This window comes from Herpailurus yagouaroundi, unplaced genomic scaffold, assembly GCF_014898765.1.
Source record: "Herpailurus yagouaroundi ecotype Mexico unplaced genomic scaffold, PumYag 196, whole genome shotgun sequence".
Taxonomy (NCBI): Eukaryota; Metazoa; Chordata; class Mammalia; order Carnivora; family Felidae; genus Herpailurus; species Herpailurus yagouaroundi.
In genome coordinates this window covers 10,650,145-10,664,771 of record NW_024412427.1, presented here as the reverse complement: position 1 = coordinate 10,664,771, position 14,627 = coordinate 10,650,145, and the positions used below count along the sequence as shown (strand labels likewise).

Below are 14,627 nucleotides of genomic sequence, written 5' to 3'. Positions count from 1 at the left end.
GGGTACAGTTTATTGTATGTAAGTCATATCTCAACAAAATTGATTAAAAAAATAAATAAATAAAAAGGCTGGGTGGCTCAGTTGGTTAAATGTCCAACTCTTGGTTTTGGCTCAGGTCACGATCTGATGGTTTGGTGGTGGGTTCGAGCCCCACATCAGGTTCGGTGCTGACAGTGTCTGGAATCTGTTCAGGATTCTCTCTCTCTCTCTCTCTCTCTCTCTCTCTCCCTCTCCCTCTCCCTCTCCCTCTCTGCCCCTCCCCTACTCACACAAGCATATGCTCTGTCTCTCAAAATAAATAAATTTTAGAAAATTAAAAAAAATAGAGAACATCTATAGACTAGAAGACTTCAGAGACAGATCAACTAATTGCAAACACACGTACCCTATTTGGATCCTGATTCAAACAAACTATATTTATAAAGCAATAAAAATGTTGAACATAATTAAAGACTTGGAGATTTGGGGCGCCTAGGTGGTGCAGTCGGTTAAGCGTCCGACTTCAGCCAGGTCACGATCTCGCGGTCCGTGAGTTCGAGCCCCGCGTCAGGCTCTGGGCTGATGGCTCAGAGCCTGGAGCCTGTTTCCGATTCTCTGTCTCCCTCTCTCTCTGACCCTCCCCCGTTCATGCTCTGTCTCTCCCTGTCTTAAAAATAAATAAACGTTGAAAAAAAAATGAAAAAAAAATTAAAAAAAAATAAATAAATAAAAAAATAAAGACTTGGAGATTATAATCTCCAAGGAAGAATTATTGATTTTCATAGGTGTGTTTGGAGGTATATTCTGAAATACTTATGAAATGATATTTGGGATTTAGAATGACCACGTCATTCTAAATGATCTAGTGCAGATATAAATGAAATAAAGAGGACTATGAGATGACCATCTTTGAAGCTGGGTTTGCTAGAGTTGGGTGATGAGCACATAGGGGGATTATTATCCTGTTCTCCTCACTTCTGTTTATTGTCAATTTTCCATAATTAAATGTTTAAAAACTCACTTCCTTATAGGCCTTTCCTGACCACCCTGTCTAAGGTAGATTTCTTGTCCCCTTTATTTTCTAGCATACATCCCATTATCTTTATGGCACTTCCCACAATGCTATCTTATGTATCTAGTAGTTTATTTCTCTCCGCTAGAATTTTGTTTTCCCGAGAATAAAAACTGCCTTGTCCACGCTGAACACTAAGGCTGAGGCTGGGGCACACAAAGGTGCTTCATCAGTCTGTGTTGCGTGGACAGACAGGTGGGTACCTTCAAGGGCAGAAGCACAGGCAGGGGCAAGACGTGATGAACACATTCCTAACAACACTCTCCCTGGAGATACTGGAAGAAGGGAGCCTTCAAAGGAAGGAAGATTCAACCATCAACCCCTGGGGTCTATGGAGCCGGCTGATTACGGGTTCAGCTGTTCCTTCAACTGTATGAGAAAAATAAATTAGACTCACATTTTTTTTTTTTTTAAGTCATGAATACTTTCTTTGAATGAAATCTCCTGAGACAACCCAATATGTAAAATAGAAAACCATGACAGTCAAAAGCAGAGTTACTGTCATATTTTATATCAAACACAAAACAAAAAAGTCATCCAGTGGTTACGAGGAGTCCAGGAAAACCTGTCCCAGTAATGCCAGCTTGGAGGTAAAGGGCTGACTTGGGCAGCTGAGGAGTGGGATTTTCTGCTTGGTAGGCCTCTTTTCCCTTGCCTCGTCTTGGTTTTCAGAGGAGGACGTTCCCGGCCCTGCTGGAGGTTGCCATGGCCCCGAGCTCATCGTTTTTTTCTGAAATCTTGACCTGTTCCGTTTGAGAGAGTAGAATTCCCTCATCAAGTCTTCCACTTCCCACTGCTCTTCCTTCAGCCTCTGGCAACAGTGCAGGGCAGCGGGGTCGATGGGGTGCGCTTCTGTGTTGAAGATGTAACCCCCAGCCCCCAGGATGCACTCCCCATAAGGGGTTATCACCGCGTCAAAGGTGGAGCCATTGTTGTGAATGAAGTTGGTTGGGTCAAACAGAAGGTAGAGGTATTTCACAGTCTCGGCCAGAAAGAAAGACTCCATACGGTTGTCAAGCTTGTGGTCTCGCAGATCTTTGATCTGCCACGAGGAAGAAGGCAGCAAGTCAGAAGTGGTATCACAGGGCAGCAGAGAGGGCCAGGGGACCACGTTAGGAATTCCTGCCCTGCCACCGAGCAGCTAAGGGCCTTTGGGAAAATCACTTTACGTTTCAGAGTTTCACCTTTTCCCAAGCCTGGACCACTGACTCTCACCCGGATTGGCACAACTTCCAACAGGGCTTCCCGCTTCCATCCTTAACCCTAAAGCTTATTTATAGGGTAAGTCTTAGCTGTCACTCCTCCACTGAAAACCCTCTGTTGACATCCCACTTCATGGCAGACTAAAAACCAAAGTCCTTATCATGGCTTAACAGGTCCTCACAGCCTGGCCCCTGCTCTCTCCCTGACCTCTCTTACATGCTCTCCCTTGTTCTCGTGGGTCCGGCGAATGGCCTTCCTCTTCTGTGAGCAAATGTGTGCACGCCACTGGTTCTCTGCAATGCTTGTTCTTTCTGCATTGCACTCCACTGGTTCTGCATTGCTTCTACCTGGATCACTCACCCTTCCTACCACTTGCTCCCTCACTGCCTTCGGGTCTCTGCTCAAATACTGCCTGATCACAGGGTCTTCCCTAACCTCCCTAGGGACAAGACAATTCCTATCTCCATTAACCTGCCTTTATTGTGACCATACACATACACATCTAATCATCCCCTTTAATGACATTGTAAAAATGTAGCATCATTTACTTAGCTAATCCAAGTTTTTGCTACTATAATAACTAATTAGAAGTCTTTATGAAGAAAAATTCATACTAAGTTTACAGTCATGGATGAGTAAGTTTACTTCCTACATTTATTTTATCCTCTCAGAATTTGAGATATATTTTCTTAAAACTAATTCTCAGTGGCATCTATTTTTCACACACAAAAAAATGACTAAAATATGGACTTGATGTGCCAAGAATTATTACTTTCTTGCCTTCTTTGTCAAAGGCCGAGGAGTCTGACGCCTATTCCCATCATTTGCCTTGGAAGACCTCCAGAAGGCTTTCATTTTCATGGAAATCAGTCAAATGTTCATAAGAAGGTCCCAATGGACTTAACCACTTTGGCTTTTCACAAAATACAACATATTTAGAAACTAAAACAGATCACTGCTTTATTTTCCCTCTACATATATAGGTCTTTTCTTTAAATAGATGTATATATATTCTCCTTACAGAATGTAACCACAACACAAAATTTTTAAAGAGAGGGAATTTTTTTTTGTTCTGTTTTTAATCCCGTACCCTAAAATTCCTCTGTAGACTTTTTGGTGAATTTTCTTCCAGAAAATTTTCTTACACATCTGTTTTTTACGTATCTGTAATGATCATTTATTTACATCTTGCCTGCTTGGGTCCTCTAAGGATGTGACATGGCTCTTCCCCTTGACCCTTTCAATCCCCTTTCCACAGAGCAGCCAGAGTGATCTTTCTAAAATACAGATCAGATCAGGTCACTGCTCTGCTGTCAATCCTACCAAAGCTTCTCGTTCTAAGTAGAACAAAATGCAAATTCTTTCCCACGGCTTATACAAAGCTCTACATGATATAACCTCTGCCTCCTTCTGGGACATTTTCTCTTCCCCTTTCCTCCGTGTTCATGTTATTCCAGCCATACTGGTCTTCTTTCTGTCTCCTAGATACACGTTGGTTGTTTTTCTTACTAAAATGCCAGCTCAGGGACTTGGTCTTTCTTCATTGCTAGAACCATTAGCCTAGCATGGTGCCTGATGCATAAAAGACATTCAATAAACATCTGTGAAACTACTAGGACAGTTTCATTAAGGACTCTGTGGTGTGAATATAAGGCCATGGGACTTTATATCTCCTTCTAAAATCCACCTAACAAGACTTTCCACAAAACTTCTCACAAAATTCACCCTTGTACAGTAGCTTATGAGACAGTTTGAGGACCCCTGATGCAGAGACAATGACAAGAGCATAGAGTCAAATCCCTGAGAATGAACCCTTAGTTCTACCTCTACTAGCTTTGTGACCTTTAGCAAGACTCTTGGCTTCTCTGTTCTTCAGTCATGCCATCTATAAAATAAAGGCATATGTACATTTCCAGAGTCTCTTTATCAGCAGGGGGAGACATTTCTCAACTCTTGGGCCAATGGAAACACTTACTGTTGCAAATCCACACTCCACCTTGCTGATTTTTTCGATGGATTCCACGGCATCTCTTCCAAGTTCTAAGAGGGTGGGATCCCCCGTAGCACGGTAGAGGTACATTGCGCTCTCAATGAGTTCTGTAAAGTCCAAGGCAGACCCTTCTCATCCAGGGGCTGAGCAGAGAAGGCTCGGGGCCCACCTCAGGGGGTGAGACTCCTTCCTTCCCTACCTTGTCCACAGGGCCCCAACCAGGAAGAACACAGGACAACTCAATGCTGAGTTTTCAGAGCCAACATACCCAAAGCCTGAAGCTTAGTGGAGATCAGCATTAAAACTGACCATGGACTCCCACCCCAAGGGAAAGACAGCCAGCTAGGCTCTGGGATGGAGAGGTGGCAGAGGCTGCTCCATGTCTCCCCATATTTGTCCCTTCCTTCTTCCTTAGTAACAGAATCCTTAACTATAGCCAAGCATGCAACTGCTTAGACTGACAACTATTCCCAGCAGCCAGGTGTGGGATTAAGGTCCCTGACAACACAGAGAGCCATATGAGGCCAAAAGTGAGAAAGAAATGTCTATCTTATTTTATTTATTTATTCCAAAAAAAAATGTTCTTTTAACGTTTATTTATTCTTGAGACAGAGAGAGACAGAGCATGAATGGGGGAGGGTCAGAGAGAGAGGGAGACAGAATCTGAAGCAGGCTCCAGGCTCTGAGCTGTCAGCACAGAGCCTGACGCAGGGCTCAAACCCACGGACCATGAGATCATGACCTGAGCGGATGCCGGACACTTAACTGACTGAGCCACCCAGGCACTCCGAAATATCTATCTTAATTAAGCACTACTCATTTTCTGTCACTAACAGCCTAACTTAATCCTAAAGTTTAAGAGTATAAGCCTATCATTATGAGGGCCTTTCTGAGATGGGATGGACAAAAAAATGAAGGTTAAGATATTCAACAGCCAATCTTCAATCTAACAAAGGAACAGCTACCATTTCACTGGGCCCAGAACAAGGCAATAGTCTTACCCTATTCTATAACCACAACTGGAATTTGACAGGCATAGGCCCCATTTTCAGATGAATATTAGCCAAAAGGAGTTTGTCCTGAAGAGAAAGTTTATTCTGGAGAAAAGAAAACCCAGAAACCTATGTTTACTGCTTTCAAATATCTGAAGAGCTAGTATGGAAAAGAAAGATTCGACTTCTAGGGTGGTCCCAGTGGGTGGAAGCTACAGCTCAACAGACGTTTCTATTTTTTCACCTGTCTTTTCTCAGAGAGGAGAGAACTCTCCCCTCCATAGACCAATCTCTCCTCCCAATCTCCTTCCCTGTTTCCTCCTGGGCCTTGACCAGCACTTGTCTCCCTTTTGATTTATTATTGCAAGTTCTATTTCTTCCTTTAGGAAAAAAGATCTCTGCCTGTCTCCCAGTTCTCTCCCACCTCTCCCTCCCTTTACCCCACAGATCTATAGACAATTACTGATCTAACTGCTCATATTCTAAGACACAGATTGGGGTACATTTACTTGTAAGTGAACACACTGTGTGTGTTCAAAGAAAGAAAAGAGGGGCGCCTGGGTGGCTCAGTCGTTTAAGCATCTGACTTCGGCTCAGGTCATGATCTCGTGGTCTGGGAGTTCAAGCCCTGTGTCGGGCTCTGTGCTCATAGCTCAGAACCTGAAGCCCGCTTCAGATTCTGTGTCTCCCTCTCTCTTTGCCCCTTCCCTGCTCACGCTCTGTCTGTCTCTCTCTCAAAAAGAAATAACCCTTAAAAAAAAAATTAAATTCAAAGAAAGAAAAGACAGTGCTCCCGGAAGCCTCTTCTGTTGTTTGCAGCTGGCTGGCTCAGCGCACCCAGAGCCAGCCATCTTGTTTTCTCTTCCTCACACATAGGCCTATGTATGCTATCACTGCTTTAATTTCTTGTATATTGGCCAACTCTGTAGAACAAGGTGACAACTCAGGCTTAGATTTGGATTTAGGGGGAGGTAAAAGCCCTCTGAGACCTTTAGACTAGGTTCTGTGCTTCATTACTGCCGATCAGATACATGTACCAGAGCGTAACACACTGGCCAATCTAATGAAAGAGAAGCACCTTATCTCCCATTCGCTTTTGTTTTAGGTAGGAAGGGTAACTGGACTAAGGCATTATTGGATTCCTGGCTGTGGTGCCTTACTTTCCATTGATGCCTTCCTGCCACCCTATCCTGCAAATGGAACAGGGTGCCTCTGTAAGTAGTGAGCTCCCTGTCATGGTGCTAACTCAACAAAGACTAGAAAACCACTTGCCAGGGCAATGACAGGGCGATCCCAGTTAGAAGTCCTCTCAGTTTCCCTCTAACTCTGAGAATGCACAAGCCTACGTCCTACATTTAGTCCCAAACTGTCTTCATTTTATCTGTTGGTAACACTGGGTATAATACCTTCTGAGAGTTTTCTCTTAAAAACAAAACAAAACAAAATAGAACAAAACAAAAACAGGGGCACCTGGGTGGCTCAGTGGGTTGGGCAGCCTATTTCAGCTCAGGTCATGATCTCGCTATTCTTGAGTTTGGGCCCTATGGTCAGGCTCTGTGCTGACAGCTCAGAGCCTGGAGCCTTTTTCGGATTCTGTGTCTCCCTCTCTCTCTGCTCCTCCCCCCTCCTCTGTTCTTTCCATGCTCTGTCTCTGTCTCTCTCTCAAAAATAAACATTAAAAAATTAAAAAAACAAAAAGCTAGGATAATAAACACATGAGAAATACCAATAACAGCAGCCTCTAGGAATCGAAGTGACTAATTTATTCTTTTCAGTCACTGTTTTACATCTTCTTCTGTTCCCCCTTCCTCAACTCCCACAACAATCTCTTGAGCTAGAAAAGGAAGGAAATGGGGTTGGGGGGGTGGTGGGCAGAATGGGCAGTAGCCACCAGAAGGCCTCCCACAGCTCAAAGGCATTCAGGTGGGAAGATGGGAAGAGTCTAACAATGGAAATGTAACCCACTTTGGGGTGGGGGATGACTGTGTGTGCTGACTAAACTTCCTTCCTCTGGCCCCCTTTCCCTTCTCCTCCTCACAGTGTTTAACTTTCCTCTAGTGAATCAGAGGATCAGGGCTGGAAAGGAACTTTAAGACAGTTATCTAGTGTGTAATACCTTCCTTCTCTGCGCCTTGATTTCTGAGCTGCAGATGAGGTGGTGGACGAGATCAGATGATTCATTCCTAAGGTCCATTCCAGAGTTCTAATACTCCACACCATAAAAGCACAATTCACCTGACCCAGTGACTTAGGAAGTTTGTCTACACTTCTGAAATCCTGATGGCAGGAACTCAAAGGGAGTCAAATTGGCTCTCCCTTTTGCACTCACTTGCCCAAGTTTGAAGGAGCCTAAGATTTAGTTAAGAGGCCTGCGTTCCAGTCCTATCTCCTACGCTTAGCCCTGGGCAAGTCAGTTCAGCCCACTAGGTTTCAGTTTCCTTATCTGGGGATAAATATGCGGATAAATAATTCCTACTAGGAAAACCACCGAGAGCCACTGGAAGCATAAGAGGAAAAATGAACTTGTGAGCACTTGTGAGGCATGGAGGCTCATACAAATGAGGGCTTGTGGTTCAGAGAACAAGAGCCTGCAGGTCGTGATAGGTCAGAGATACTGCTTACCTGGCCGAAGAGGGTAGCCCTCTCGCTTCTCCACTGTGTATCCTTGAGGAATGTTGTAGAATTCCGGGAGTCCCCCAAACTGCTTCCATACAGTGTAATAGTTGAGGAAGGTCCTCATGGCATTGTCAATGTCCCCAATGAGGCTCTACAGGAGACAAGTAGTTGTCAGGCAGATAGCCACCAGGCATAAAAACCCACATACAAAAGAAACTCCGCATACTAAACCTCACATACAACCTCAGGAAAGAGAGATCAACAGCTCTGGAGCCAAAAAAGCCTGCAATCAAACCCGAGTTGGCCATTTATTCATTGTGTGGCCTTGGGCCAGACACTTACCTTCTCTGAGCCGCATCCATCTGATGCAAAATACAAAGTGTCTTTCTTGTTAAATTATTGGGAGGGAGAGAGGTTGTATTCCAAGTCCCTGCTCAGTCAATGCTGGCCACTATGGTTTTTAAACAGCCATCTGGTTCAGAATTTTAAGAATAGGAAATTGATTTTACTAAGTCTCACTCTTACCCTATACCCCAAATCAATTTGTATTAGTTTATAAACATAAATATGTGTGAGTATATATTATTTTTCCCACGTAAAAAATAGCTTATTAAATATACTGTTCTGCACTTTCTTTCATTCATTTAACAATAGATCTTGATTTTTCCATGTAAGCACATAAAAAGGCTCCTTCCTCCTATTACATAGTTGCATAGTATTCCACTGCTTGGACCATAAGTTAACTAGTTCCCTATTAACAGCTGGTTGGATTGGTTCCAATGTTTTGTTATTTGCTGTAACAAGTAATAGTGTAGTAAATAGCATTGTACATATGTCACCTCAAACCTGCAAAGTTTACCTGTCACCTGTAAGACAAATGTCCAGAATTAGGATTGCTGGTTCCAAAAATACATGCATTTGTAATTTTACTAGCTGTTGCGAAGTAGCTATTAACACAAGCTTGCAGGGAAACAGCTGGCCTTTTTGACATATCCTAAGGATGCCTCACAGATAGAACAAATTTAACATTTCCCCAACAGGATTCTTGGTTCCCTCACTTTCCCACAAAGTTGCCTCCCTACCATCATCTCTCCCTTCTTAGTATATGGCACTTAGCAAATGGCAGTCATCCTTGACTCCTCCCTTTCCCTCCCCCCTACCCCCACATCCATTCTGTCAGCAACTCCTGCCAGTTCCATTTTCCAAAACATCAAGATTTATCTCGCTTTATCTCTAGTGACACCACTTGGTCTGGTCACCAGCATCTTATACTGGGATGACTTTCACAGTCTTCTCACTGCTCCAACCACTTGCCCTCACGCCACTCTCCCCATGCAGCCAAAGTAACTGCCTTACTGCATATACCAGACCTCAGGGCTTCCCATGGGCTCGGCATAAAGTCAAGACACCTCCTTGTAGCTCTGAAAGCCTTGCATGATCTCGGTAGTGCTGACCTCCATTGATTGATCTCTGCCCCGCCTCCCCCCCCCCCCCCCACCTGGACTGTAGCCATACCACTTTTCTTTGTTTCTGATAAACACCCAACTCCTTCCTGTCTTGGGACCTTCACACATGATATTTCCTCTGTCTAGAACATTGTCGCCCACATCTGATTCTTGAAGTATCAGCTCTAGTATCACACCTCTGAGAGGCCTTCTTCTCTCAAGTGAGGTCCCCATCCAACATTCTCTCAGCCGCTCATCTGTTTCCTTCATTGTAACTTATGTGTTTGTCTGTTTTATTTTTTTCTGTTGTGTCTTACCCTCTACAAACTACATGAGGACAGGGCCTGGAACACAGCAAGCATTCAAATACTGGTGAATAAATGAATTAACAAATTGAACATATCTAAGCCTCCTTTCTTCATCTATAAAGAAACATTTGCCTCAGTGGGTTATAATTCTGGTAAAATGCCTGGCACATAAATTGTTCTCTCGTAAATATTTAATTTATCACCCTCATGTGTCAGACAGATTACCAGGCACTGATTAGATGTTCAGTAAATGTTGGTTATTAGTGTGATTATAATCTCACAGAGAAAGAACCCATGATCCCTGCTCAGGCCAGGAAAACCACCATACAAACAGACATGAAACTCTTTCCTTATCAAACCCTCTCTTTTATTAATTTTTATTTTAGGAAATTTGAAAAATAAAGGTATATTGGGGTGCCTGGGTGGCTCAGTCAGTTAAGCATCAGACTTTGGTTCAGCTCATGATCTTGTGGTTCATGAGTCCGAGTCCCGCATTGGGTAAGCTCAAGCCCCACATCGGGTAAGCCCGAGCCCCACTTCGGATGAGCCCCACTTCTCTCTCGCCCTCCCTGCCCCTCATGGGATTCTCTCTCTCTCTCTCTCCCTCCCTCTCTCTGTCCCTTACTCACTTGCCCCCTCTCTCTCAAAATAAAAGAAAAAGAAAAAGAAAGGTATAAAGAGATCACCTTTAACCTCACCACACAGATAGAATAGTTTTGATATCTACCTTTCCATGTTGTATTCATTTTTTTAAAGTTTATTTATTTTGAGCGAGAGAGCATGTGTGAGCAGGGGAAAGGCACAGAGAGAAGGGGAGAGAGAATCCCAAGTAGGCTCTGTGCTGAGAGCACAGATGACACAGGGCTCGATCATGTGAGATCATGACCTGAGCAGAAATCAAGAGTTGGACACTTAACTGACTGAGCCACCCAGGTGCCCCCTCCAATATGTATTCTATTCACAGTTATATAAATATTTAAAAAAAAAAACAAAACAGAGAGGAATAAAAAGATAATTATCCTCTTAATCTTACAGTACCTGCCGTTTGCATCTTTGTCTTCTCTTTCTTAACACACAAAAACAGAATTCTATAGAGTTGTAATCAGAGTATACTTAATATAATGCCTTCTTGTGTATTTTTTTGTTATTGTTAAATCTAAAGAATCAAATTTTTAAAAAATTTAATTATCACTCCTAATTTCTCACTATAGCCTAACAGTACATTTCATTCCTTCGTGTTTTCTTAATTCTTGTTCACTACCTCCTCACGTAACATAGGAATTTATATATACATATTTAAGTTAAAGTTGTATAATGACCCATTCCATTAAGATACAATCATTTATTTGTTCCTCCATTATAGGGTACTGGATCATTTCTAAGTTTTCTTTGTCATGAACTTTGCTGTTAGGAATATCTGTATGCATCTTTTCCCTTTTGAATTATTTTCTTGGGGAACATCCACAGAAATGGAAGTCAAAGGGTGTGATCTGTGATATGCCTGGGTTGCACAAGAAGGATTCCCAAGAGGAATGTAGTCACAAATAGTTTTAAGGCGATAGATTTCTAGATCCTCTGCTTTCCTAAAATGGATCTGCCTGAAAAGATACTTGTAACACAAAGGCAGGCTATCTATTATCACTGTTTCCTTCGCAGTTATCCTTCTGCCATTTGACAAAAGCAAGATGGACCTACCAGCAACCTCTAACCTTCCTGTTGCACACTGTCCTGGGGAATAAAGATTTCCTGAGCACCAAACTAGGTTAAATTTAAAGTATTGGTGTATGGCATTCTTCTCAAAGCTAGCATAAACAATCCTAAAATGTGTATGGAACCCCAAAAGACCCTGAATAGCCAAAGTAATATTGAAGAAGAAAACCAAAGTGGGAGGCATCACAATCCCAGACTTTAGCCTCTACTACAAAGCTGTAATCATCAAGATAGTATGGTATTGGCACAAAAACAGACACAGACGAATGGAATAGAATAGAGACCCCAGAATTGGACCCACAAATGTATAGCCAACTAATCTTTGACAAAGCAGGAAAGAGTATCCAATGGAAAAAGACAGTCTCTTTAGCAAATGGTGCTGGGAGAAGTGGACAGCAACATGCAGCAGAATAAAACTAGGCCACTTTCTCATACCATACACAGAAATAAACTCAAAATGGATGAAAGACCTAAACGTGAGACAGGAAACCATCAAAACCCTAGAGGAGAAAGCAGGCAACAACCTCTTTACCTTAGCCGCAGCAATTTCTTACTCAACATATCTCCAAAGGCAAGGGAATTAAAAGCAAAGATGAACTATTGGGACCTCATCAAGATAAAAAGCTTCTGCGCTGCAAAGCAAAAAACCGACAATACTAAAAGGCAACCGACGGAATGGGAAAAGATATTTGCACACGACATATCGGATAAAGGGCTAGTATCCAAAATCTATAAAGAATTCACCAAACTCCACACCCAAAAAACCCAAATAATCCAGTGAAGAAATGGGCAGAAGACATGAATAGACACTTTTCCAAAGAAGACATCCAGATGGCCAACAGACACATGAAACAATGCTCAACGTCACTCCCTATCAGGGAAATACAAATCAAAGCCACACTGAGATACCACCTCACACCAGTCAGAGGGGCTAAAATTAACAACTCAGGAAACAACAGATGCTGGAGAGGATGTGGAGAAACGGGAACCCTCTTGCACTGTTGGTGGGAATGCAAACTGGTGTAGCTGCACTGGAAAACAGTGTGAAGGTTCCTCAAAAAATTAAAAATAGAACTACTCTATGACACAGCAATAGCACTGCTAGGAATTTACCCAAGGGATATAGGAGTGCTAATGAATAGGGGCACATGTGTCCCAATGTTTATAGCAGCGCTTTCAACCATAGCCAAATTACGGAAAGAGCCTAAATGTTCATCAACTGATGAATGGACAAAGAAGATATGGTTTACATATACAATGGAATACTACTTGGCAATGAGAAAGAATGAATCATGCCATTTGCAGCAATGTGGATGGAGCTGGAAGGTATGCTGAATGAAATAAGTCAGTCAGAGAAGGACAGATATCATGTTTTCACTCATATGTGGACCTTGGGAAACTTAACAGAAGACCATGGGGGAGGGGAAGGAGAAAAAAACAGTTTCAGAGAGGGAGGGAGGCAAACCACAAGAGACTCTTTAAATACAGAGAACAAACTGAGGGTGGGTGGGGGTCTGGGGGAGAGGGGAAAATGGGTGATGGGCACTGAAGAGGGCACTTGTTGGGATGAGCACTGGGTGTTGTATGTAAGCCAATTTGACAATAAATTATATTAAAAAATAAATAAAATAAAAGATCGGTGTAGGTGTTGAAAAAAAGGAAGGCCTCTGGACACTGTGTAACAAAGTCTTTTGCATACCAGAGGGTTTCCAATTCTCTGCCTGCAAAAAACTGAAAGAGGAACTGGTCGAATTGTCAGCAGAGAGATCATTAAAAATGATTTTTGATGACAGATTAGATGATTATTTTTATCATATAAAGAAAGAACCACATAATATTGCCAGTTTTGAATGGTTGAATACTGGTAGTTTTATATGGTTCAATCTATTTACTCAATGACTACAAAGAACTGAATGATAATGCAGTAATCAAACTCTTTCCATCTAATTATTTATGTGTATAGGCTCCTCAGCACTTACATCTACAAAAATGAAAATAGGAATGAATGAAACTTTTGATACACAACCATGTCCCACTTCAGCAATATGTATTATTCACACACAAATACACAAACTACTTAAAATAAAAAAGCCCCCATGGGGCGCCTGGGTGGCTCAGTCAGTTGGGTGACTGACTCAGGTCATCATCCCAGGGTCAAGGGATGGAGCCCCATGTTGGGCTCCACGCTGAGCATGAAACCTCCTTAAGATTCTCTCTCTCTCTCTCTCTCTCTCTCTCTCTCTGACTCTTCTCCTCTCCTTCACTCATGCTGTCTTTCTAAAATAAAAAATTTTTAAATAATAAAAATAAAAACTAAAAAGGCCCCAAACTCTCATTAAGAAATGTATTTCTGATTAAATTGTCTTTATGTTTTATAATTATTTATCAAAAACTGTAAGCTCTTAATGTGGCTTTAATCATTTATGTACTAATGATAACTAAGTCAAGAAGAAAACAAATTTAATACTCAGAGCCTATGGTCACACAGGAAATTTAAAAGTCTTTTAAATCTCTATGTATACAGAAATTTTATTACAGAGACATATAATAGGGTATAAATAAAATTTATCCAGCATAAAAATGTAACAACTAGGATAAAATTCTGTTGTGGGAGAAGAATGAAAATAGGAGTTCAAAGAGAAAAAGGAATGGTATGTGACTATTCAAACTCGTAAGATTAGGGGCACCTGGGTAGCTCCGTTGGTTAAGCATCCAACTTTGGCTCGGGTCATGATCCCACGGTTTGTGAGTTTGAGGCCTGCATCCCCCTCTACGCTATCAGCTCAGAGCCTGGAGCCTACTTCAGATTCTGTGTCTCCCTCTCTCTCTCTGCCCCTACCCCATTCACACACTCTCTCTCTCTCTCAAAAAAAAAAAAAACATTAAAAAAATAAAAGTAAACTTGTAAAATAAGAAGGTTGGCTAAAAGTGCATAATGGGATTTATCCAAGGGACACAGGAGTACTGATGCATAGGGGCACTTGTACCCCAATGTTCATAGCAGCACTCTCAACAATAGCCAAATTATGGAAAGAGCCGAAATGTCCATCAACTGATGAATGGATAAAGAAATTGTGGTTTATATACACTATGGAATACTACGTGGCAATGAGAAAAAATGAAATATGGCCTTTTGTAGCAACGTGGATGGAACTGGAGAGTGTGATGCTAAGTGAAATAAGCCATACAGAGAAAGACAGATACCATATGGTTTCACTCTTAAGTGGATCCTGAGAAACTTAACAGGAACTCATGGGGGAGGGGAAGGAAAAAAAAAAAAAAAAAAGGTTAGAGTGGGAGAGAGCCAAAGCA

The 14,627-nt window shown here is 42.1% G+C and overlaps 1 protein-coding gene across 3 annotated transcripts in view; it reads right to left on the bottom strand.

Annotated features, from left to right (window-relative positions):
* Positions 1-1,541: 1,541 nt before the first annotated feature.
* Positions 1,542-14,627, bottom strand: part of EDEM2 (ER degradation enhancing alpha-mannosidase like protein 2) — a 31,449-nt gene continuing 18,363 nt past the window's right edge. For all 3 annotated transcript variants that reach the window (XM_040447238.1, XM_040447239.1, XM_040447240.1), the window contains 3 exons: positions 7,859-8,003; positions 4,230-4,351; positions 1,542-2,093 (listed from right to left, as the gene is read on the bottom strand). In XM_040447238.1, coding sequence (XP_040303172.1) covers positions 1,596-2,093; positions 4,230-4,351; positions 7,859-8,003 — 765 coding nt within the window. In that variant the 3' untranslated portion in view covers positions 1,542-1,595. The remainder of the gene's footprint in view (positions 2,094-4,229; positions 4,352-7,858; positions 8,004-14,627) is intronic.